The sequence below is a fragment of the Gadus macrocephalus genome, chromosome 6 (genome assembly GCF_031168955.1).
Source record: "Gadus macrocephalus chromosome 6, ASM3116895v1".
NCBI lineage: Eukaryota > Metazoa > Chordata > Actinopteri > Gadiformes > Gadidae > Gadus > Gadus macrocephalus.
The window spans coordinates 10,602,254-10,627,325 of record NC_082387.1 but is presented as its reverse complement, the minus strand read 5'-3'; the positions used below and the strand labels follow the sequence as shown (position 1 = coordinate 10,627,325).

Below are 25,072 nucleotides of genomic sequence, written 5' to 3'. Positions count from 1 at the left end.
TACCGATATATCACTTTTCACAACATGAGAATGTTTCCAATTGACGGCAATCACCAGTGAAAATGAGGAAAGGTGTTTCAAGTTTTAATTTAGGCTCAACGTTGGCCGAAGTTGGAGAATTTCATAGGAGAATAAGATAAGCCTACGATAAATGATTTTCATATACTTATTAAATATTCAAAGAAGCATTACGATATGGGCACTACCAACGGCACACTTCTGCAGTTGGTAGTCTTCTGCAAGAGAAAGTCATTTTAATGAAGCAATACAATGCCGCAAGAGTCTTTCACAAATAAACATTAAATTCATAAATTCTCAAATAAATACAATATAATTGTAAATAATAGTATTAGTTAAAACCCTCTACTATGTTGCATTTATATGTTCCAAGTATAGGCCCTATATATAGATCAGATTGCTCCAATTTTAAAAACAGAAAATGCTGAAAGACTCATTACCTAATGTTATCTAGGTTAGGAAACCTTACTAGCAATTACTAAGAAAATATTTTTTAGGAGATTGAATGCATGACTGGGTTACTGTCAGGCTACATCTAAACTAACAATGAGAAGACATTTCATTCTTTCATAAATGTCTTTGATTGTCCTTGATTCATTATTAATGTATTATTGTTTATGCAGAATTTATTATACTATTTATAATGATAGAATTAGATTGTATTGGACATTAAGCACATTCATTTCAGTTGACACATTCAAGTTAATTTGCATCCTCTTTCTGCTTCATTGTCTTTGTTATATGGGCCATCGTTTGACTAAAGCTTCAAGATAAACTATCTAGGTGTCTTTATGGTGATAGGTGAAGGATATAAATATTTGGCTGACAGGCTGACAGATAGTTGACAGAACTGGTGCACTCTGGCTGCAGTCATTATGATGCTGTCCTGTCTTATTTTGTCCCTGATGCTTGCAGGTATGCTTTCGTTTTCTAACCACATTGACAGAAGCATAAATGTATTCATACTTTTTAGAGAAGGACCAAGCAATGTTTGTTTTGTTTTGTAATTTCTGTCTGGTTCGCTGCACATTATTTGGTTCAGGTGCAGCATCAGAGAGTAATATTGAGAAGAGAATCCTGGGCGGTTCATCATGTAAGACGGAGGGGAAATACCATGTGAAGGTGAGCTGGGACGATGGCCAATCCCCCTGTGGAGCTTCCCTGCTCAACACCAATTGGCTCCTCACTGCCGCTCGTTGCGGAAAACGGTAGGAAATCTCTTTATTTTTTTTCTAGCTAGGAGATATAATTGCATTGAAATCTTTTTCTGAAATCTATCAGAATTGTGTATAGCCTTCAAAGGTTGCGATGGGAGACCATATCTCCTTTTATGAAATTCTTTCTTCAATCTTGAACTGAGAAAGAGATATGGATCTTAAGTTAATCATACAGTTTTGCTTCCCCAGCTATCTGGGACGCTAACATATGTAGGCACACACATTTAGTTGATTTAAAACAAATACATTACCCTGTTATGAATCATAATCTGATTTAATCCCATTGTAACAAGTCTCAATATCCTCTCTTTACAGCAAATTGAAAGTAACCTTTGCTGCTGAAAGCTGGACAGACAAATTTTGGCCTTTTTCTGAATCCAATATTCAGAAAATTGATGTCAAACAGCAGTAGTTCTACGGCGAGAAAAATGATATTATGCTCATTAAACTAAACAAAGCAGTAAAGGCCAAATACGCCATAGAGCTTCCTCCCGGTGAGGCTAGCGCAGAGGAGGCTGCCCCTGAGGAGGCTGCCCCCGAGGAGGCTGCCGACGAGGAGGCTGCCCCAGAGGAGGCTGCCGACGAGGAGGCTGCTCAGGGAGTCTCTACTCCTCCCGTGAAGCAATGCACTGGCCCCAGCCTGCGTCAGACGGTTCAGATCGGAGGCTGGAGAGACGATGGTGAGGAGTGAGGAATCCAAATGCTTTTCTTTTCCTTCAAGATGACTGGTTTCCTCTGTGGTGGTTCCCTACCCCTCTTGGCAAAGATAGACCATAGCTAAGGCCCTCCTGGTAAAGATGGGCTGTAGCTAGGGCACCTGGTATATATAGACGGTAGCTAGGGCACTCCTGGTGAAGATGGGACATGGGTAGAGTACTCGTGGTAAAGATGGGCTCTAGCTAGGCCGGTCCAGGTAGAACTGGATGGAAGCTCAGAGCCTAGTCTGTTAGGCCCCCAGCTGGGCAGATTTAATTGAGATAACATAATAATAAATTATAAGAATGACATTTTTCAGAACCTGTTGTTGCTCTGAAGACGTTGGGCCCCGGGTCTTGTGCCCTGTGTTCCTGATCCCTAATATATAGCCACGCCTCTGGGGCACACCAGTTGGGAACCAGTTTTAGATAAGGCTCACTTGGCTGTTTTGAACACAAACTCTCTCTCAAATACAGTTGGCAAACCAAAACATCGTTGTGCGAAGACTAAGATAACCAAATGTGAGGCTAAAGACAAAAAGCGAGGGAAGCATGCAACAACCCTTATGTGTGCTCACAGCGCTGGTGTCCAGTCATGCGAGGTCAGACCATATATATATATATATATTTATATAAATAATCCCATGTATTTCGATTATGGCAAGCATGCAATAACTTTCCTTTCCGCTTTCAACGTTTGTAGGGTGATGCAGGCTCGGCGATGGTGTACGACAATAAACTGTATGGTATCATCGTCAACAAACGTAGGAACGATTGTACCAACGTATCGGAGATTCTTGATATCTGCTTCTACCTGGACTGGATTACCAAAACCATGCGAGAAAATCCGTAATTGAGCTGTAAAAGTCTTAGATCCAATGAGATACTCAAGACATAATAAAATTGTGTCTCCTTATGAATTTCCATGTGTTCATTTTAAGTAAGTCAAGTAAGTTGTGGCATTCAACTGTTTTTATAAAATATTTACAATGGGTTTTTGGGTAGTTGAAATTACAACAAAAAAGGTTTTATTTTCACAAATATCGGAAATCCAAACATATCTTCAGCAGGTTTATTTCTCTAAAGTATCACATCAGTTATTTATACACAATAAAAAAAATCTTGGACTGTCCTAGTTTTACAGGACAAAGTAAATACTGAAGAACGTAGACCTAGCTGGACTAGGCTTTGTGCTCAATATTAGCTTAATTTGCCCCAAACCCCAATTGTGTATCCAACCTAAAATAAAAACAAAAACAGTGACTTGATTCTATACGTAACCTTATACACTTTAGTCTCAAAATACAAACCACACTTTAGTCTCAAAACAACACACCTTTGCATGAAACACACTAAACATGCTTTCACCAAAGAAAATTTGAACAAAAACATGCGCACATACAAACAGACACACCTTGGCAAAAATACTGATGTGTACAATGCCACAAAGATCGTACTCAAGATTTCAGACGTATGCAGTGTAGTCTGGTTTCAATCGTCTGAACATAGACAGTCTGTCAGGCGCACTTGGTTGAGGATTTTCTGCAAAGTATCGAGTCTTGAAAGGGTTCCTCTGAATCAAATGATCTTCACCAAGGGGAAGTATTTGTGGACTGAGAAGTCAAACTCTGGGAGAACCTAAGAAGGAAGATATATTGTTGTTTAGTCGCGACCCTTGTGTCAGCAGCTCACAACACAACATTACTACCCGCATGTCTGACGCAAAAGTGGACGCATGTGTTTTTCCAGGATGTGTTACCTTGTTCTCCTTCTTGTGTCCCCCGGCCAAGAGCTTCATGACCACCATGTTGGGTTTGGCCACCTTGAGGATGCGGTTCACCTGTCACCAACAAACATCAATAACCAGTTAGCAGTAACGGTATGCGGGTACAATTCAGAAAGCACACTACAGAATACACGCAGACAGGCCAAGACCCTAGATGAAAATATAAAATACTATATTATACTGTTGCTTTATTATTGCCAGTATACAATATTCATGTAGGGTTAGGACCCACGTTTCAATCATTGTTATCTTGTATCGTCTCTGGTTATCCTTGATATGGTGGCTCAGTGGTAAGCACTACTGCCTCCCTTAGTGAGTTGCCGGGATCACAGCCAAGCGATGTCCATTTTGGGTGGTGTGTACACGTTCACCCAAAGACATCCTTCAGACCTCCGGTGCTTGTGGGTTAGTAAACGGCAATTTATTCACTTTGGTCTGATGCTTAGTGATTCTACTCTGGGTGACTAAAGACCGGGCCAGAACGGGGGGCTCCATCCCAGTATACTTGCGGACCTCTGGGTCCGGCGTGGCGACATTCTCCAGGATGAGTTTGGCCTGCTGGAAGTGCTTGCTGGCCGCCAGGTAGAGGTCAGAGGATCCCGGTGGAGGGTTGTACTTCTTCAGGTCGGACATCTCCTGGAGAAAGGAGGCATGGTGGGGGACACATGTTGGATGTGGGCTACTTCAGAGGAGAGCCGGAATCATGGAAATCCACAATCATCCCTGAACATATACAAACATGCCGATGTTTATCCTCGGCCAATTAGAAAACACAGACATGGTTGACATAAATTATACAAATGTATAATTAGTAACAAAGTAAACACTAGACTCATTTGGATGTGGAGTTGTATTTCATGAAAATGAAACAAACACTTTCAAATATTCAATTTGCTAACATTGCCAGAGATGACGTAATACATTAACGCTGCCAGCAGATTGCCCCTGCTCATTTGTGTGCACATATAAGTGACTGGTTCACGTGCATACAAGACACGGTGAATAACACTACCTTGAATTGAATGTAGTGCACGGGGGGAGGGGTGACCACGCTGTTGAAGGGGGCGAAGCGGTGCTCGTAGCGAACCTGCTCGCTGTCCAACTCAAAGCTGGGTTTGCGCACCTTTCCGTCCATATCCAACGCCACCATGGTCTGGACGCAAAAGGAAACAGAGAGAGAATTTTGTCCACGTCATGTGGTTCTTCATGTCCCGTGCCTGTGTGTGGTGGGAGAGAGGGGGGGGATGTATACCTTGTACATCCCAGCACACATGTTCTGGTAGGCCTGGCTCATGGTTATCTCCTTGCTGAGGGGGCGCACTGGCGAGGAAGGACAGAGAGCGGCGCATGGATCATCTTCACACGTGAAAATGACGAAAGGGTGAGGCTTGCGTCGACATGGTGTCATTCAGAACGTTTAGCTCTCCTTCGTCACGAATAACATTCAGAGACGATGTCAACGTCAAAGCAATGATTGACACAAGAACAAATACGATAGTTATGTTATTATAACTCTAGTTCTATGATTGTAGGCTACGCCGTCTAGGCTTCGCCTTATGGGCTTCGCCTTATGGGCTTCGCCTTATGGGCTTCGCCTTATGGGCTTGTCCCGTGCGCGCGAGCGCACGCACGGGACAAGCCCATAAGGCGAAGACGGCGTAGCCTACATGAAATAGAACAACAACACACAGTGGGTCGTGTCTGCCCGTCTACCTTTCTTCTTCTTCTTGGCCTTCTTGCTGCTGCGCCCTTTCTGCTGCTCCTCGGCGACCCTCTCCTCCGCCATCTGGGAGGAGTCCGCCCGGCTCAGCGTGGACATCAGCCACGCGTACAGGAACTCTGACAGGTACCTGGAGGAGGACCGGCCGAGACACACCAGCATTCTCATTCACATCCGGCACCGTCTCATGGGAACGTCGGAGGGACCGGCGCAAGTGTCACTTGCAGCACAAATTGGTCACCATCGCAATAACACATATACATGTCAACACAGAACCTTTACATTTAGTGAGCAAATATGTATTTCTGATCATTTCATATTCTGCATATTAAATGTAACGCGTGCCCCCCCCCTATGGCCTGTTCCAAAACTCACATGCAAATGGGTACGTTCCTACCAGTAGATGTAGTAGTACTCGTGCATGCTGTAGAGCTCCAGTTCGAAGCCACTGAGCAGGTACTGGATCATGATCCTCAGGTTGTGGTAGAGGATCCAGGTGCCCAGACAGGCCAGGTGCTGCCTCTGAGGCTCCAGCTTCATGAGCAGGCCGTGCAGCGCAGCGTCCACCTTCTCCGCCTGCACAAGGAGACGGAGGCAGAGACCACAGTGTGACCTCGGCCGTTCTATGAGCACCACACTAGAAATATTTCCAGATTCTTATTGGATATATTGAACCTCTTTTGAATTCCCAGTTTTTAATCTGTAGCTAAATTTCCCCCGTAGGAACGAGGGTATAAATTAGGTGCCAGGGTTTGCCCCTAACCTTAATCATTATAAAGTGATGCGTTTATTTGGGAATTATTTCAAAAGTGGAGTCGGCTTCAACTAAATCTATATTTTCAATTACATCGTTAATTTAGAAATAATTGATGTGTGTGGGGGGGGGGGGGGGGGGGGAAGTTGGAGGTAACACATCACCTCCATCCATCCCCCTAGGATCTGAGCCTATGGCTGAAGGAACTTTTTTCGTCCCTTGCAATATAGTTCCTGTGACTAAAAGTTCCGGGTAATTTTTGTTGAAACGCAGCTTACTTGTATTACAGTCCTGTACTTTCCATTGTGACTATTGTGACCTAATTTCCTGTCTTGGATTAATAAAGTACATCTTATCTTAATAAGTGACTGTACGACTCATCTGATTGGATGGAACTTGCCCTTACTAATTGCATTTGAAGTTAGGCGAAGCTGCTCGCCATTTATGAAAATGTGCATCCTTTGTTTTCTCTGGTTGAAGTCTCACATGTCCTTGAAACCACTATCGGTGTATCTCTAGATATCTGTGTATGTGAGGCACAAAATGTAGAATGTGCTTTGAGAGCCCCTGGTGGCCAGATGCAGTATAAAACCGTTTGTGTATTTACAGAGCTTCATGGTCAATTTGAAAGATAAATGAAAGATGATGACCTCATCCTGCAATGTGGCAAACTCCTCCAGGATATGGCCCAGCTTGTCTCTCTGCCGAGCACGGTTGTGTCCATGGATCTGAATCAGACTGCAGAAGGGCTACAGACACAACACATTCACATTTGACCCATCCCTGTCTCGCAAACACCACCTTGCAAAAAGTGATTTATAAAAGGAATAAAAATGTATGAAGACATTCAGTAACACTAATCAAACAAGGATAGAACTGAACACATCATGTCCGCAGTGTATATTCTGTAAGTCGCCATACCCTGGAGCAGTGTGTGACGAAGGAGTCAATGTAGTCTTTGGCCTGGTGGTTGTTGAACAGACAGCACCTGGACAGGTGGATAGGAGCATCATTAGAAACATCATCAGAAACTTTTTTTCTGCTATTTGGCCTAAACTAAAAAATTACTTTCAAAAACGCCTGGTGGATACATTTGAAAATGCAGAATCTTTGCTAGTGTAGGCAGGGGAAATGCATGAAAATGAACTCTGAATGGTAAAACACTCTTTTAGGTTGAACGGGGCAAAAAAAATGTATTTTTTCATTTGGCCTAAATTAACTACGCAAGATGCCTGAAGCAGTTTCTCCTGTTGTTATAACCTAAATTGAACAAAACAGCTCAACTTACTTTGAGGATAGGACCGGTGGACTCACGAAACACCTGAGGGCATCTTTGATCATGTCCTGCATCAAGTGGGTTCCAAACACTTTCTTATTGTCGATCAGGAACGTTGTCTAAAAGCAAAAAAACATTTATTTGTTTGTTTTTCCTTAACAACAAAACCAATTTATAATGCATCTGGTAGTAAATCACTACGAATTTTCCCATGTTTTCTGAAATGTCTAACATGATATAAATCAGCAGGTAAGACACAGCAGACGGTTTTGATTCATACCTGTAGTAGGGACCTGGAGAGAACACAGGGGGATTGCTCGCTGAACTCACAGAAGAAGTCCTGGCAACCACAAATACAACAATCACTTTTAACAGCAACATGGTCAACCATTATGTTACCGCAATGTGTCGACGTTCAATATATTGGCAACACCTTACAATAAGGGTTCAATAATTAACCATCAATTCAAGTTAGTGAATGCAGTAATAAGGATTAATGAACATGAATGAACAGTTAACTAAGGGTCTGGTAATCATTCACTAATGGTGTTCATGTTAACTATGGTCGTCATTTATACATTAGTTCACAGGGTAAGGGTTATGGACATGACCTTATTGAACATAAACACCACTAGTAAACATGAACAAAGACCATGAAAAGATCAAGACAGACTCACATGGAAAAGAGAATATTTATTCCTAATATTTCTATCTTCCCAGAAATATCTCATCTGGGTTTTACTTTGTGAAATAAATTCCTCGGTCAGATCATAATGTGTGGTGGTGTGTTTCCCATTCCTCCTTACCAGGATACCATGGAGGTTGATGGTGGTGATGACGTCACAAAGGGTCTTGATGCGCTCTATGAGCTTACTGAAGTACACCACCATGTCCTCCCTCTTGATGATCTTGGCATAGCGGGGAAAGGTTGGGGGCAGCAATCTCTGGTTGACCAAGGGTTCGAATCCCATCATGATAGGGTGGTCTGGAACAGGCCATAGGGGGGGGGCACGCGTTACATTTAATATGCAGAATATGAAATGATCAGAAATGCATATATTGTATTAACCTTGCTCACCTTGAGTTACTATTTGCTCACTAAATGTAAAGGTTCTGTGTTGACATGTATGTGTGTTATTGCGATGGATATTTTGTGTGTAGCTCATGTGTATGGTACCTCCTTTCGTGGTGTCATTCTGTGACTGGATGCCGTGATGTATACTGCTGTTGATGGCCGATAGTAGGTCAGCAGCCTGAGCCATCAGCTTCTGGGCTTCCCCAACTGAACTGGTCTTAGAGATAGACACAGACACAAACACACTTTATGATGGGTAACAATACATTAAATACACATGTGGTCACCATGTATATGCAATGCAAATTACCTCTTTCTTTGTAAAGGCAATCAGAGCAGTCAGCAGCAAACGAATGAACTTGATTCTGTTGTAAAGGGCCAAATACTGCTGATGCTGGGGAACACACAGCAAGATGTAAAAAACAAACACACATTTAGTCAAGCACATTATTGAGTCTTCTTACTTATAACGCGTTGAGCTGCAGGATACTCATTCATTAAGCAATTAATAAATAACATATTATTCTGACATTTGTAAAAGTCACGAAGGACAAACAAAAATCACACTTGATATGTTTGAACAAGATAGGCAGCTTACCTCCGTCTCTATCTCAGCGTTTCGCTGCTCTCCCTGTCTAGTGCGCGTGCTCTGTCGGTTAGAAAATAGCCATGGAGGGAACATTTTAATTAAACTCAGGATCAGCTACATAATAGCCTCAAACTGAACTTTTGAGGAGTTGCAGTGTCACCTTGACTTTTCTCTGTAACTCCTCCTCCACGTCTTTAAGCATACCTAAAAGAACAGAAACCTCATTGCTTACACAGTATAAATTAAAAAAGGCAGATTCCCACATAGTTTAAAATCGTGGCAAAGTAAAAACGATAATCTTATTTCCTACCTGTGACCCGCAGGTCAGTGACATTATTGGCCATCTTGAAGCCATACGTCATGGCCTGGAAGTCCTCCTGAGGTGGAACAATAAATTGAATGGAAAGGCATAAAAAAAGAAGCAGACTACATCCCTAGAAATCATCTTTGCGCAAACCTATTTGAAATCATGTGCGTCTGAAGAATAAAACCTTCTACCAACAGCTGCAAGATAACAGTGACGACTGCAGGGTTTATCTCCAGTTATTACCACCCCGGAACAATCCAGTTCCCAACTACTAAACGCACAAAACAATCATATACCTCACAGAGCATATCATGTGTGCATGATGTTGAACCTGTCGAAGACACAGAGTGAGCCCTGCCGTCCTACCTCCTCGAACACGGCCGCCTTGTTGACCTTCTCCCGGGCGATGTCGCACACCTTGAGGATGCCCAAGGCGAAGGCCTTCAGCGCCGGGTCCTCGATCAGGTCGGGACTGTGCACGTAGAGACAGGTAAACACCGTCTGCGCCAAGGAGTGACCCTCCAGCCATGTAATCTAGACACGCATGCATGAACGCAGAAACAAAATAAAAACAAGTCCATCGTTTAATGCAACATTTGGACAAACTGTGATGTGTAATAAAAGATGTGCAACTGTGAAAACAATTGATGCATGGAAGATTCCCTATTTTTTTAAGCCGGTCGATCATACCAGGCAGCAGAAACAGGTGTCTATGATTCCTATGAGCTCAGGAAGACTCAGATCCCTGACCTTGATGGCGTTGTCCTGCAAATACAAACACTTAAAAAAGGAGCACTAGGAAGCATTCATCCGATGTGTAGCATTGAACATTAAACAACCATCATTTTGAACAGGACTCGTCTCACTATCATGAAAAAACAACATCAATATTTTTTTAGTTAAAAATAAAATACGGCACCTTTACAGCCTGTTCAAAGTTGAGAACCTTCCTGTTGACCTGGTTCCCGATCATTCCCGCGTCCATCTTAGGATCCATCATCTCTATGGCAGACATAGCCTCAAAAAGCCCGAACCTGCAACATAAAAGCACACGGGAGTAATGAGCCAAATAATCATTTGTCTTCATTTCAGCACCCTTTTTTATTATTATATGGAATTAGTACCATGTGGAATTAGTTAAAGACACATTTGAGCGAGGTGGAAAAAGTAGTGAGCTGTCATACTCACAGTTTGTCATGAAGAAGCTCTCCAAGATTCAACTCTGCATAGAAAAATAGAGTGGAGTTAATTATCATATGTCTCACACACACACACACACACACACACACACACACACACACACACACACACACACACACACACACACACACACACACACACACACACACACACACACACACACACACACACACACACACACCTTTGCAAGCTCCCTTGAATTCGTGTGTAACATCAACCCAGTTGACATTATTCCTCATTTTCTCTGGGATCCCCAGTCCCCAGCCTGCATCATCATCATCAACTGACGACTTCATCACCATTGTGACAATCTAGCAAAACACAAAGGGAGGACCACAATAGAATAAAAACAAGAACAACAACATCATCCATTATATTATAAACATTTTAAAGTTGGCAACAAAGGATTCACATAATTCTGTTGTTTAAACACCCTCAAGGTTAGTGGGTAGTGGTTCTGAGATTGTCTAAGCCCACAAAGCATTAGGGGAAGGCTGGACATCAGAGGTAGGGTTAGGGTCTTATGTTTGCCCATTTATTACTTATTCATCGTGAGGTATACTGGAGCAAGGATCACAATGTTCTGTTGATTGGCATCGTAAATCGTGCCCTAAAAAGGTGGACATTACTACTTGAATGCCCACTGGATATTTTCTGTTCCAATGTAACTAGCATGATGATGAGGAAGATATGAATAACACTTATTTTTGCAATTATTAATGGTAACTATAGCGTATTTAATAGTCAAATAGCATCGCATAATAGGCTACAGTGAACTACAATGAGTTATGCAGGCAGAACAAACCAGATTATAATACATATCATAAAACATTTGATTATATCAATTCACTGTCCTTTGGAAATGTGTCTAATGATTACGATTACATGTCATTTTGTATTTTTTAAGGAACACATACCTTGCAGTTTTAGCTAAAAGGAATAGCCCCTTGGACGTTGGGGAGTCCAAGTCGCACTCATTTGACGTCATAGGGGGGTATTTACACGGGAAATGTAGTTTTTGTTAGCGTCGCTCATGGATGTTTGGATTAGCGGCTCGCTCTGACTGAACCAGTCGTCATATCTCAGGGACCGGGAGATTCTCGCGTTGTTTTGGCGCTGTCTCCACACGGTGACAGCTCCTCCTGACAGCCCTCCAGAACACCGAGGGGTCGTTTTATCACAACATCACTGGGGCGTTCCAGGCGACACTCAAAACAGTAGCTCCTTATCAGGGAATTAGTTCGCCCTTTACGGGACAACAGTTCCTTCACATAGAGGTTCGTATGATGTCCATGCCCAATTGTGTTATTTGCCCATTTTCTACGTTACGTTCTGTGACGTTTATTGATCTCGTATCAGCCGTAAGGGGTTATTGTTATCATTCCTAGTGGGACGGAGACGGTGCTAGTTAGCCTCAGCTAGCGGACGTTATTGAATGGGTGACTTGAGCAGGTGCAGCAACTGTGTTGGCCTCTTACAAGCCCCTTGTTGCTTTGCTATTTATAGCTAAATAAACAAAATTTTTCTTGGGATGCATGGTGCAGAATGCAGCTAAATAGGCCATATTTTTCTGCAGGAGCTGGCAGCTAGGGCAATGTACCATTGGAATAAAATAGATGAGGGTCAGTTGCTAAATGGTTAGCTCAGTGGTCGGTTGCATTGATTAGTCTATCAGCCGAGAGATCCATTTGGACTGGTTTGACACTAACCTAACAGATAATGTTACATCATGGTGTATGACTCATCTGTTATCATCGATGCAGCTCTATTTCTTTGTCTCTTTAGTTAACAGCGTGTGTCTTTATTGACGCTCTATATACGCCAACCGTGCAGATAGACTGTTTATGTAACATTTTGTATAAATAAGTAATTGATCATGGCATTTATTTATGCCTCTCTCCAACAGACGCGGCTTTCAACGTTTGTTTAGGCTTTGTTTATATTAGACCCACACTCTTAATGACGTTGTCTACAGCCCTTTTGTTCGAAGACATCTGAGACCTTTGTATTGTATGTATTACGAATACCTTTGTGTTTCGTCAAACTAGGGGAGTGAAACTACAGTCTCGAAGCTATGCTAGAGATTGCCATAAACTACATTGGTGTGAAAACGGTTGAATAATAGGCCAATATGTATGGCTTATCACCTATCAAATGGTTTTGTATGACGGTTTGAGGCTGTAGGTATACTGATTTAATTGGTATTTCTTACAGGGGATAAAACATGTCAATTTGGTGAAAGAAAATGAACAAGCCCAAAATGACTTCTGAAAAAGGGTAAGTATGTAAAACAGTCATTGATTGAGAGATCACCCACACGTACGCACACTAGTTTGTGTCTGTTGATGTGAAAAGCCTGTCACAACCATCTGCTTTAGGTTTGCTTCTTCTCTCACGGGTACTTCACTGGGACTGTTTATACCCTGCTCCATTTTATTATTTTATTGGGGTTGTGCTTACGCTTAGTGGTGTGTGTATGTGTGTTTCCCTGTCAATTCAGGTTTTATCCTGTCATCTTTCATGACAGTATAAGAAGGGTCACTTTCGTTTACATGTTGGCCCTATTGTTTGTGAAAGTATTCACTTGATAAAGCCTTTTTATTGGTTATTAAAGATAATCTATTCCGGTTCTTATTTCATAAAAAGCCTATTTACAAGCATATGTACTAAAATTACCTTTATTTATGACCTACACTATTCGTGTTTAAGTAAACGAATGGCTAAATCTGTAAATACCTGGCAAAGTTAGATAACAATTCAATGTCGGCCTATGGAGTCGGCTTCAAAGCAAGCAATGATTTTTATAGCTCTCTTATTTTCCCTCTATTCTTATGTTTTCCTTTCCTTTTTATGTTATGGGATTTTTTTCCTCTCCGTCTTGATTTACCCCAAACCAGCTACCCATTCTGTGTCTTTATAAGGACATTTTGCATGGAACTCTGCTCAACTGGCTATCTTTCTTGGGGTTAATTTGGTTTCCCATGGTGCTGGTTGTTATGCCAACTAGTGACATATCAACCTTTGCTTAAGATGTTCTTAAAATATCGATGCAGTGGGAAATCCTAACAACTTATTTAGTTTAGTATAGTTTGTAAATTAAGCATCCAATCTTAAGTTGTTTATCTAGACATGCCGTGTTTTGTAAATCTTCTACATAAGAGATGTATGTAGAAATTCTCTCCCACACGTGCATGTTTTTAAGGGCTATGTTCTCGGCCTTCAACACTCGTACAATACCATGTCATCATTATTTTGTGATATATCATTTAATTCCATAGTCACTGATACAGTTTGACTTTGAGAGGGACAAAATCATCAACATTCGTATAAATATTTGTGTTTGTTTGTGTGTGTGTTTATTTTTTTGTGTATGTGTCTGCGTCCCCAGTGTACCCAGTAACTCCAGGTTGCTGATGTTGCTGGGCCAACTGGAGAGGATGAGTAGGGAGTCCATGATGACGGAGGCAGAGATCGCACGCCAACTCACTGCAAAGATCCTCCACCTCATACAGACGCAGGGTTAGACACACACACACACACACACACACACACACACACACACACACACACACACACACACACACACACACACACACACACACACACACACACACACACACACACACACACACACACACACACACACTCTTATCTTCCAATGTTATACTATATGTAATGTTGGAGAAGCTCATGGTAGATAGTATATGGTGTAACATATTTGGCACTGCACCAGTTCAGATTTGGCAGTTCACAATCAGTGAGTAGGTATTCTCCTTTGTTTATTTTTACTTAAAGTATAACTTAAGTATCCTAAACCCCAAATGAAGATTAAGCTTGCCTCTCTGGTATAAGACCATAAAATATATGTTTTGTCACAGGGGCTCTGTTTCCATTCACTTGATTAACAACATGCTTAGTTGAGGTAGAAGCTTGTGGATGAAACCAAAATGTGATAAAGGATGATGGGACTATTCCTAATTATAACATGGTGATAATGACTTACACGTCTAATACGTTCACAGTCAAGGGAAGGTTATTCCTCCCTTGTCTACTTAGTTGCCACTAAACATGTCTCTTATTGACCAGTAGGGGGTAGCTGAGGGCTGGGCAGGGGGCTGGAGTTGTGTCTGTGAAGCTATTGCCTGTTGAGGGGTGGCCCTGTGCTACTGCATCTGTTCACTGTTATGATTACAAAATGTAAAGTTTTTGTGTGCAATCTAAAACTGTTACTGAATTATTTTACCACTTGTCATTATAAGCCTAAACATTGTACTTTGGCCTTCTACTCTGCTTCTAAGCTTGCTTGGGAATCTGAGGAGTGACCTTTGAGTTATTGCATTTCCTCCCTGTTTCTCCCTTGCTCTTTGCCGGCCTGCATCATCAGTTAAAGTCTGCATGATGAGAAAATATGTCAAATGATCAAAAGACCGCAACCCTGCTGACAGACACTCTTGATTAATCGTAATCTTGCATCCAACATCTAATGCTGCGTACCATTCAGTCAGGGTCTCTCAGCTGCTCCTCTCCTCTCAGTCTCTCATGGTTTCTAGTTGTGGATATCCAAAGAAGTGTGCGTGGGTGAGGAGGCCGGGAGGGTGAACCTGTTCAGCGTAACGATACACCCTCGTGTCCAGGCCTTGCTGACCTCAGTTCCACACCGCAGACCCGGCCTCTTGGGTTGTCACTCCCATGACATTGTAGACGTCGGGAGGGAATGATTGGCATTTGCAAAGGGACGGAGAGAAGGGATACTATTGGTTAACGGGTCAAAGGAGTGTCTGGCAAGGCGTTACTAGCATCATCGAATTAGGGTAGGATTTACATGGCGGTTTGGCTCTCCATGTTGTCATCTCTTTCACTCTGTTTTGGTCTCTTTTCGTTCTTTCTTGGTCTCTTTTACTCATTGGCCTTACTTAATTTGATATCATTAGTTTCTTTGCTGACTACCGCTGGAGGCATGAGGAAGAGGAAACGGGAGGGAAGTTAGCTTGTTCAGTCGCCGGTTCCCCTAAGGAGTGGTCTATATTTGCAATAGCATGCAGAGGAAGGTCTATATGGTTGACACTGTACTCCCTATCTCTTTACTCTGGTGTCAGCTTGTGTAAAGACGGCTGTGCGAACACCAGCCTAGGACGTTTGGCAAAATATTTGACTGTTTACCAACCAGCAGGCACTTGATCCTTGAGCTTGGACTGAGCTGAGGTATGGAGTATAGTTTCACCAGGACATACAGGGGATCTTTGGTCTGTGAAGATTCATCAGGTAACCATCGTTGTTGGTCATCTTCTTTTGACCGAATATCCTTGCAAAAAACGGATTTCCCGTCCTTTGACTCAGAGATCCGAGTTAACTTTCATATAGTTGGACTTCTGAGATTGTATGACATCATTATGTACTTGAGACTTTTATATTGCTTCAAAATATACAAAGCAGTCACATTTACAGCTGCACAGTTTCTCTGTTCAGCACACGTGCTGGTAGGTTCTATAACGGATCAAAACATTAACTTTGCCACTTTTGGGTTGCTACTTTCGCTAATGTTTCATTGGATAGGTTTCATTTTATGGCTTTATCACCCACTTTTGCTTGTACGGGGAAAACTCTGAGCGCAAACATTACCCCTTTTAAGGGAACTGGTTCAAAAAGCCCACTCTGCTTCCCAAGCACATGATGTTAACCCCCCTCCCACCCACATGAACACATGCACCCCTTTAAAGCAAATTTATGGATGATTTATTCGTAAATATTAGTAGAAAGGGTGAAATGCTTATTCTGAATGCAATGAAAGGATTTAGATTGCTTCTTTGCTATGTTCATAAGACAACATTGTGATCTCTTGGGATTTAGTGTTTGGCTTGGAGGATCAGTGTTGAAATGTAATTTTGTTTTGAAGAGCTTAAAAAAGTCTGGTATGACAGCAATGTTCTTAGAGGTCAGCAGTATCCCAGCCTCCCTGGCATTGGTGAATGTGTGCGTGCATGCGTACATGTATTTGTGGGTGGGTGTGTGGGTGTGTGGGTGCACACATGTCTCAGATGAACTACCACACACACAAGTCATGTGTCATTGCAGATCTATGTTTGAACCACCACATGATTCTTCCAGCACTGGCTGCATCTCCGCTCCCTTTTAATTTACTGCCCTGTAAATCAAATGGTACTCTAGATCTGAATTGTTGGTGTTTGTACAATTCAATTAATTGTACAAATATGGATTTGTTCTACCGGAACATAAATATAATTCTTATTTTAATCAAGGATGTGTGTGGAACTTTGAACATAAACACTGCTCACCAGCCTCAGAAAATAAAGTCTTTGTATAAACTTGACTCTAACGGCTCTAACATTGCAGCTTGGGGTGACTTTTTTATAAGCGTTATCAATGTGAAGCAAATGTGCTCCTCGCTGCTTTTGAGTTGATGAGCACCTCGTTATTCGGTGCAGTCAACACCGCGTTTTTGACAGCGCGCCCTTGATGCCCTACTCAAAAAAAGGTAAATTCTCTTAAAATAAAGCGCTGAACGTCATCATAGGTTAAATGTAGATGTTTCATGGTTGCTTTGCAACAGAAACAGGCACTGTCGTGGATAACCCACATTCTAAAAATTACAAGAGGTCGAGAAGGACTAGGTTTGAATGATCAAGGCTTTATTGTCACCGCAGAGAGTAACAACATCACCTGAGTTGGTTTGCAAAGAACTCGCAAACTGTTTTGGAGCTCCACTTTATATCCTAATTGTGTGGCCTCCCCCAAGATATCCTTGGCCAATCACAATGCTCTAAACTACGGGCTCTTGACGTTCACCATTAGCATTTATGTCCCGCCCACGATGTCTAAAACACATTCCATACAGTAAATCAAGCATTACGTACAAAAGGGTTGCATATTAAACATTAGTTACATGAAGTTACATATTATACATTAGTTATATGAAGTGAGGTCTTTCATTAAAATCCATTGCTTGCCTTGTTTATTAACCTGATCTTAAATCACCATGACTTACCACATGTGTTTAAGAGATGAGCCCTGTGAAAGGTATATGAATTTAAACCCTAAAATATGCATTTCTAATAGTTAATGCCACTTTATTTGTCTGTGTCATATACAGTCATGATTCTAAAGCTGGTATTGTCTGATTTTAACCGGGGTATGGATTTGTTACCCTGACTCTAATTTAAGCCTACAGAATATACATTCTAAAACTACAGACGAGAAACCATAGCAGGGCGTTTCCTGTCACCGTGACGTGAGCCAGCCGTCTTTTGGAGGCCACCTATACAGAAATGAGAGGGTTGGAGATATATCTTTTGTAACTTGTGAATGAGGAACACATGTAAATGTCCCACAGAATGCATGCACTAGTTGACCAAGGAAAGCCAGGTAATATCAAGTGTTTAACATTTGGCTCTGATGTAAATATATTTACCTTTTTATTCTTGTATAATTCATACTTTAAGTTAACCTTACTGATACTTGCATCTAAGTGAACTGAGAGATAGACTGATATCATTGACTACAGAGGGATGTCTGTCTGATCCTCTGAGCTGAATAACAATGGAACACGGTCTGGACCCTGCCCCTCTTCCCCCTGCTGGTACAGTCCTCTCCACTATTACATACTAACATTTGGCGAATATCCTTTTAAACCTTCATTGTTTTCTACCACAGCGCAACAATGTTGCTATGGTTTTGTTCCCCGACTCTGCACCTAACACGTTTTGAATACCGTTCTACATTTGTAGACTTCCGAAAGGTAGTGTCTTGTTGTCCAGCATCAGCATAAAGGCCGCCAAAATGGCTATTTTGAAGACTATCTTCAATATCTCTCCTCTTTTGATATTGCTTCAGAAACGTGTGGTTGTCAGTTTGAATCTGTCTTCTTGGCATTTCGGTGTTTTGTTTTGTGTTGAATTCTGCGTGCTGGCCTGTGCAGAGGCCGTCAGCAGTCTTCTCACATTGCGTCCGCCTCAAAAGGAGAGCGGAATTTCTCAGCTCTGAAGGCAGATGCCGGGGCATAGACCTGTGGGGGCATAGACCTGTGGGGGCATAGACCTGTGGGGGCATAGACCTGCCGGGGCATAGACCTGTGGGGGCATAGACCTGTGGGGGCATAGACCTGTGGGGGCATAGACCTGTGGGGGCATAGACCTGCCGGGGCATAGACCTGTGGGGGCATAGACCTGTGGGGGCATAGACCTGTGGGGGCATAGACCTGTGGGGGCATAGACCTGCCGGGGCATAGACCTGCCGGGGCATAGACCTGCCGGGGCATAGACCTGCCGGGGCATAGACCTGTGGGGGCATAGACCTGTGGGGGCATAGACCTGTGGGGGCATAGACCTGTGGGGGCATAGACCTGCGGGGGCATAGACCTGCCGGGGCATAGACCTGTGGGGGCATAGACCTGTGGGGGCATAGACCTGTGGGGGCATAGACCTGCCGGGGCCTCAGAATTCTCAATCAGAACAAGGAGTCGTGAGAGTGAGAGATAGGCAGTGAGGGGGAGAATAGAATGGCAGAGATGGAGAAAGCCCATCTGAACAGCGTTGGTTCAGTGAGGCCCACGAGTTCCCGACTGAATCGCTGAAATCATTTCAGACGTCTATGACACCCAGTATGACACCCTGTGATGGGTGTTTACTGTGACAGCTCTACCAACACGAAATGTTATACTTTCTTACTTTATGTTTACATGACATGCTGGTGTACATACTGATCATGGTGATGGGAATGCATACAATAATAAACAAAGTGTTTATTGACCATTGATATTATTGTTATCTACAGTATTTATAATATTTTATTCCATGTGTAGGGATTGCATTTACCTCTTGTGCAAAATACATACATTTACATTATATTTGGTCATTTAGCAGATGTTTATGTAAAAAAGTATGTTGCTGCACAACCTAGTTTAATAAAAAATAAAAAAGTGCAAGTTGTCACAGCAGATATATTAAAGAATGCTTCCTACATTCCACAATAATTTCTGTATGTCTAAAGTTGTGTATAGTATATGTAAAGTATTCAAGGTTTGACATGTGTGGAAAAATAATCACTGAATGCTGTGTGTTTTAGAGAAGACCAAGAAGGAGGTGATGTCCAAAGGCTCAACTGGCATGGAGGTCATCCTGGCTTCCCTGGAGGTCTGTGACAACATTATAATCTGAATCGTTCATTATGTTAACATGCATGCAGGAAGGAATCATTCAAATGATTAGCTGATATGTGGAAAACCCTAATTGTATTAAGCGTTTGCATTCATTCCCGGAGTAAAATGCTATCAAGACACCTAGATCAATCAGACCATCGTTGGATGCACTTGCTTGTGTAAACAGCTTGGTCGCATATGGTCCACATGATCATTCTGTGCAGGTCAGAGATGCGCCTCACATCCATTTTGACCTGGAAACACAATCATCGCTAGATCCTTAAATGATGGCTCTATTGCAGGGCTCAAAACCAACCTTTTCTACTGGTGGCACCCCTCACACATTTGGTCGCAGCCCTTTTTTATTTCTCCGCTATGTCGCACTATAGGCATTCCTTTGCCATGTACCATCTATCTGTGTACAGGGATATTTTAAAAGATTCACTCATTTTAAAACAATTGTAAAATGTTTTTATTGCATAGGTGGTCCTTTTTATTTTCTCCCGCCCGCTCCTCGACATCTCTTTCATCATGATCCAATGCTTCACACTCCTCCTATATCAAAAAGCTCTACCTTCTAATAATAACATGCTGTTACTTAGGTAACAACCTCGGGTTAGGATTGTTTTTTCTTTTCCTTCAGTCGTCTGCGCTATTGCATTTCTTTGAATGCTCTTGAATAGCGCTAGTGCTGCGGTGCAATTAAATTGAAACTTTGTTTGAAAAAAAATGTATTCATTCATTGGATGTTGTCATTGTGTCTGTTTTTTTTTACAGAATTCCCGAGATCTTCAGACCACCTTGAACATTCTTTATATCCTCAGTGAGCTACTTACTGTGGGTAAGTAGCTCAAAGTAGCTAAAATGTCTAGTATTTGCCAGACATTTTAATTTCCCTTTCATGTTGACCGAAACATTTATTTTCAGACAGACAGTGTGTGTACGTGTGCGTGTGTGTGTGTGTGTGTGTGTGTGTGTGTGTGTGTGTGTGTGTGTGTGTGTGTGTGTGTGTGTGTGTGTGTTTCTACCCTTGACTACATTCACACAGGTCAATTGATGGGACAAAATATATTAATAAAAAAAAATAGATAATTAAAAAATCAAAACCATTTTGTAAATTTCTTAAATTTGTATACATTCTCCATGATCAGTGTTGACATTTTCTCTTGTGTGTAACAGGCGGAGGGCGCAGGGTGGCGGTGTTTGTGTCCAAGGGGGGCCCCGCCATCTTACTGAAGCTGCTGATCTCTGCCAGCAAAGAGTCTCCTCCCAGTGAGGAACTCATGCTGCAGCTTCACTCCCTGCTGGCCAAAGTGGGACCAAAAGGTATGTTCACAGCAGGCGCAAGCATAGGCCTGGGCTACCAAAGTCTCTGTAAAGTTCACGTAAACGGGTATGAATTTATAACTCATTTGACAAATTCTTTGTTTTAAAAACATACCCTCCATTGTGGCATTCTTTTTACTAATATCTGACCAACCGTGATCACAAATTTGTGGTTAAAACGATATGAAAAACATTTAATTTTCATGCTGATAAATTGATGACAGTGAAATATCAACATTTATGTTGATTCCAGCTCTACATGGCTATACATTTTTAAACATTTAGTATCCCTGCCTGAGACATCTTAAAAACGAAGAATGAATAAAACTCTCAGTCTTCGCCTGGCTTCATTTAAAGTTTACATAACAGGCTACAAACAGGCTACCATGTAATTATGAGGATTAGCCATACATACAAACAGTGCACATAAACCGAACCTGTTACTCTGTCCTCCCTGACGACCTCTCTTCCTCCGCAGACAGGAAGTTTGGGGTGAAGGCCCGTTTGACTGGCGCTCTGAATGTCACCGTCAACCTACTGAAACAGAACCTCCTCAACTCCAAACTGGTTCTGCCTTGCCTGCAAGTCCTCAGGGTCTACTCTTCCAACTGTAAGCCGATCCGCAAGACTGTTTTTGTGTAATAGAGAAGTGTGATTAGGATTAAATTCCGTTTCTGTCCTTCTTACTTCCTCTTTTGGGTAAATCAGTTCATTAGATCGTCTACCCTCCATGAGTCTTTGCAAATCAATAAAGACCCAAGTGTTTCTCAGATTGAGGTCCTTGGGGGTATGTGTGCATCTTTTGTGCAGCGGTGAACGCCATCTCTCTGGGGAAAAGCGGTGCAGTGGAGCTCATGTTCAAGATCGTGGGGCCGCACACCAAGAAGAACACCACCCTGCTCAAGTAAAGCCACACGTTTACAAAGCACTCACACACACAAGTGTCGTCTCCTGTCGCATGTTCCGGCCGCCGCCGCGTCTGCTCGTCCTCCATTCTAACTCACCTTGTCATGTGTCCCACATCAACAGGGTGGCCCTGGACACTCTGGGAGCCCTCCTCAAATCCAGTGAGTTCTTTACATCCCACTAACGATTCCATGGCCTAGCTGTCACTAGTTTGTTTGCTATCCGTTTAAAACCGGCGTACTTTCCCGTCCGGGTTTGTCACCTCAATCCCTCTGTCTGCTTAACAGCTAGTGCTAACGCTAAATTGATGATTATCTTGATGCTTGTTTACCTAATGCGGGCGAAAGAACACCGCAGGCGCCTGACAGACCACCTAAATGATCATGAAGGACACAAACTGAAGCATCCGTTTCTTCCTTATTCACTTGGATTACACTTGACAACCCAAAATAAACAAGCACTTAGATAAGCAAGTCATATTCTAGTTAAGGGTAAATCTATCAAAATGAGTAAGTGCCCTTGGCTCTTGGTGATGCAGTCCCCCCCCCCCCCCCAGACTGTTGCCCGCCACATAACGTATGTTCATTCCTTCTCTTCTCCTGTGTAGAGACCAACGCGCGGCGGGCGGTTGACCGAGGGCACGTCCCCCTCCTGCTGTTCGCCTACCAAGACTGGCACCGCAATGACACCCGGCAACGGCACATGCTGATCCGGAAGGGCCTGCTGGCCAGCCTCAGGAACATCACCAACATCAAGTGCGGCAGGACTGCCTTCATCGAGGCCGACGGCATGAGAGTCCTCTACAACACCTCCAACGTAAGCGCCGCGTCCATGTCGTTTCTGCTGTCAATAATAGATCAATAATAGATCGAGGATAGGGATTGCTTTGTTTATTAGTACCATTTAGTCATGAAGAAGATGCCTTGATCCATAGTGCCTTACAGTGTACTTTTTTGTGTCATTTAGGACCAGGTAGGTTTTAGGCATCTAGCTCTAGGATGCCTACAGGTAGGGTTGAACCCAGAACCTCTTCGCTGGGAGTCAAACGCACTCGACCATCCGACCCGCCGTTTCTATTTTCAACACTGAGAGCTATACTGTTTCCTGTTCTAAGCATGCATCGCTAAGTTAGACCGTCCCCTAGAAGCAATAGGGGCTATGGTTACTCTTCGTGGTTTCAATGTGATTTTTGTCGTATTGAAATAGCGATCCTGCTGAGATGCATTAATTGTCAGGACACTCATGAATCAGATCTTGGTTGCATTGGGATCCGATACACCAGATCACAAAGGAGGTCTGGCCTACATTGTGATCAGGTCTGGTAGCAGTGGACTGTGCACGCTGTGGACAGGTTACTTGCTATTTAATTACAACCTTGAACATCAAATCAACCAAAAATGCCCCTTAAGAATGTAATGCATGCGGTTAATGCTTGTTTCTGCACCAAAGTAAAGTTACTTTCATGGTATGATTTCATTTAATTTATGACCTGCAGCAATGACGGTCAAATTAAATGTTGACTATGAAACTCTACCTCTCGGCAACGTCTTCTGTGCTCTGCTGAACATTGCACGTCTGTTGCGGGAGCAACAAAAATGTATCATTTTAAGGGAAAAGAACAGAGGCTTCTCCTTTGGCAATCAGCAGCATTTTCCCCAGGAAGTATTTAAATATTTACCAGGAACGAGAAATATGATCACAGATCCAGCCACAGAGTTTGCATTTATCTGTCAAGTCTGGACACAAGTCTGGGATTGGATCTGCCAGATCCGATCGCAGCCACGATGTGTCACCGTGGCCTACAATGTTACTCGTGTCTTATTTACTTTCATCTGAAATTTAGGAAAGTAATAAAGCTAACTATTGTTATGTTCCTGTTTGTCTAATTTATGATTAACCAACTAAAAGGAATGCATTTCTAGGTCAAATCTATAAAAGAACAAAACAATATTTATCTTATTATATTTTATCAGCTTGTATTACGCCACAATTCAATATAATATACACAAACTTACGAAGGAACACATCATCCCATGGACTTAATATTTCTGCCATACCCTACTTTATATGGGTCTTCAAAACAGAAAACATCACGCTCTTCAACCCTAATCCAAGCCTGAATAAGTACCACAAGCCTTTCTTCAACCTCAATGTTTTTCAAGGAGGATCACTTAAGAATGAGCAAGTCTTGTTGTTCAACTTCCTGCCCTCCTGTATTTTGTCTGGTTCCCAGGAGTGCCTCCCAGTGCGGACGCTGGACCCTCTGGTGAACACCTCCAGTCTCATCATGAGGAAGTGTTTTCCCAAGAACCGCCTGCCTCTGCCCACCATCAAGTCGGCCTTTCACTACCCTCTACCACACGTGCCCGCAGGGGGCCCGGTGGCACAGATCTACAGCCAAATGCCTGGAGGTTGGCGCCACAAAAGCATACGCATATACACACACACTCACTCACTCACTCACTCACTCACTCACTCACTCACTCACTCACTCACTCACTCACTCACTCACTCACTCACTCTCTCACTCATGCATTCACTCACTCACTCACTCACTCACTCACTCACTCACTCACTCACTCACTCACTCACTCACTCACTCACTCACTCACTCACTCACTCACTCACTCACTCACTCACTCACTCACTCACTCACTCACTCACTCACTCACTCACTCACTCACTCACTCACTCACTCATTAACTCTCTCACTCATGCACTCACTCACTGACTCACTACCACTCATGCACTCTTACTCATGCACTCTTACTCACGCACTCACTCACTCTCTCACTCACTCACTCTCTCACTCACTCACTCACTCACTCACTCACTCACTCACTCACTCACTCACTCACTCACTCACTCACTCACTCACTCACTCACTCTCTCACTCTCTCACTCACTCACTCACTCACTCTCTCACTCTCTCACTCTCTCTCTCACTGACTCACTACCACTCATGCACTCACTCACTGATGAAACCCCTCAGTCGTTCCACTACACCTACACTCCCAGAGGCCTACAGATGGGCATGTTAAAAGGACATGCT

The 25,072-nt window shown here is 42.7% G+C and overlaps 3 protein-coding genes across 5 annotated transcripts in view; 2 read left to right on the top strand and 1 right to left on the bottom strand.

Annotated features, from left to right (window-relative positions):
- Positions 1 to 123: 123 nt before the first annotated feature.
- LOC132459090 (kallikrein-8-like) lies at positions 124 to 3,341 on the top strand. The gene is made up of 5 exons (XM_060053465.1): positions 124 to 1,226; positions 1,551 to 1,560; positions 1,648 to 1,915; positions 2,408 to 2,532; positions 2,634 to 3,341. Exons 1-5 carry the CDS (start codon positions 973 to 975, stop codon positions 2,781 to 2,783), a joined length of 807 nt encoding a protein of 268 aa, XP_059909448.1. The 5' UTR covers positions 124 to 972; the 3' UTR covers positions 2,784 to 3,341.
- naa35 (N-alpha-acetyltransferase 35, NatC auxiliary subunit) lies at positions 2,925 to 11,704 on the bottom strand. Its single transcript, XM_060054058.1, has 23 exons — positions 11,555 to 11,704; positions 10,819 to 10,948; positions 10,626 to 10,659; positions 10,357 to 10,471; positions 10,128 to 10,202; positions 9,804 to 9,971; positions 9,441 to 9,507; positions 9,291 to 9,334; positions 9,140 to 9,190; positions 8,852 to 8,935; positions 8,644 to 8,758; positions 8,273 to 8,451; positions 7,747 to 7,806; positions 7,479 to 7,585; positions 7,112 to 7,178; positions 6,841 to 6,939; positions 5,834 to 6,012; positions 5,430 to 5,566; positions 4,969 to 5,036; positions 4,729 to 4,869; positions 4,230 to 4,352; positions 3,690 to 3,770; positions 2,925 to 3,568 (listed from the first exon to the last, which is right to left on the bottom strand). The coding sequence occupies exons 2-23, from the start codon at positions 10,937 to 10,939 to the stop codon at positions 3,509 to 3,511; spliced, it is 2,175 nt and encodes a 724-aa protein (XP_059910041.1). The 5' UTR covers positions 10,940 to 10,948; positions 11,555 to 11,704; the 3' UTR covers positions 2,925 to 3,508.
- Positions 11,705 to 11,759: 55 nt separating this feature from the next.
- Positions 11,760 to 25,072, top strand: part of agtpbp1 (ATP/GTP binding carboxypeptidase 1) — a 29,197-nt gene continuing 15,884 nt past the window's right edge. For 2 of the 3 annotated variants that reach the window (XM_060054056.1, XM_060054055.1), the window contains exons 1-11: positions 11,760 to 11,914; positions 12,852 to 12,914; positions 14,026 to 14,156; positions 19,716 to 19,783; positions 20,566 to 20,629; positions 20,968 to 21,114; positions 21,593 to 21,724; positions 21,925 to 22,018; positions 22,144 to 22,181; positions 22,628 to 22,836; positions 24,254 to 24,431. In XM_060054056.1, the coding sequence (XP_059910039.1) occupies positions 12,883 to 12,914; positions 14,026 to 14,156; positions 19,716 to 19,783; positions 20,566 to 20,629; positions 20,968 to 21,114; positions 21,593 to 21,724; positions 21,925 to 22,018; positions 22,144 to 22,181; positions 22,628 to 22,836; positions 24,254 to 24,431 (1,093 nt within the window). In that variant the 5' untranslated portion in view covers positions 11,760 to 11,914; positions 12,852 to 12,882. Of the gene's footprint in view, positions 11,915 to 12,851; positions 12,915 to 14,025; positions 14,157 to 14,752; positions 15,900 to 19,715; positions 19,784 to 20,565; positions 20,630 to 20,967; positions 21,115 to 21,592; positions 21,725 to 21,924; positions 22,019 to 22,143; positions 22,182 to 22,627; positions 22,837 to 24,253; positions 24,432 to 25,072 lie in introns of those variants that run through there. The other variant, XM_060054057.1, reaches the window with a different exon arrangement.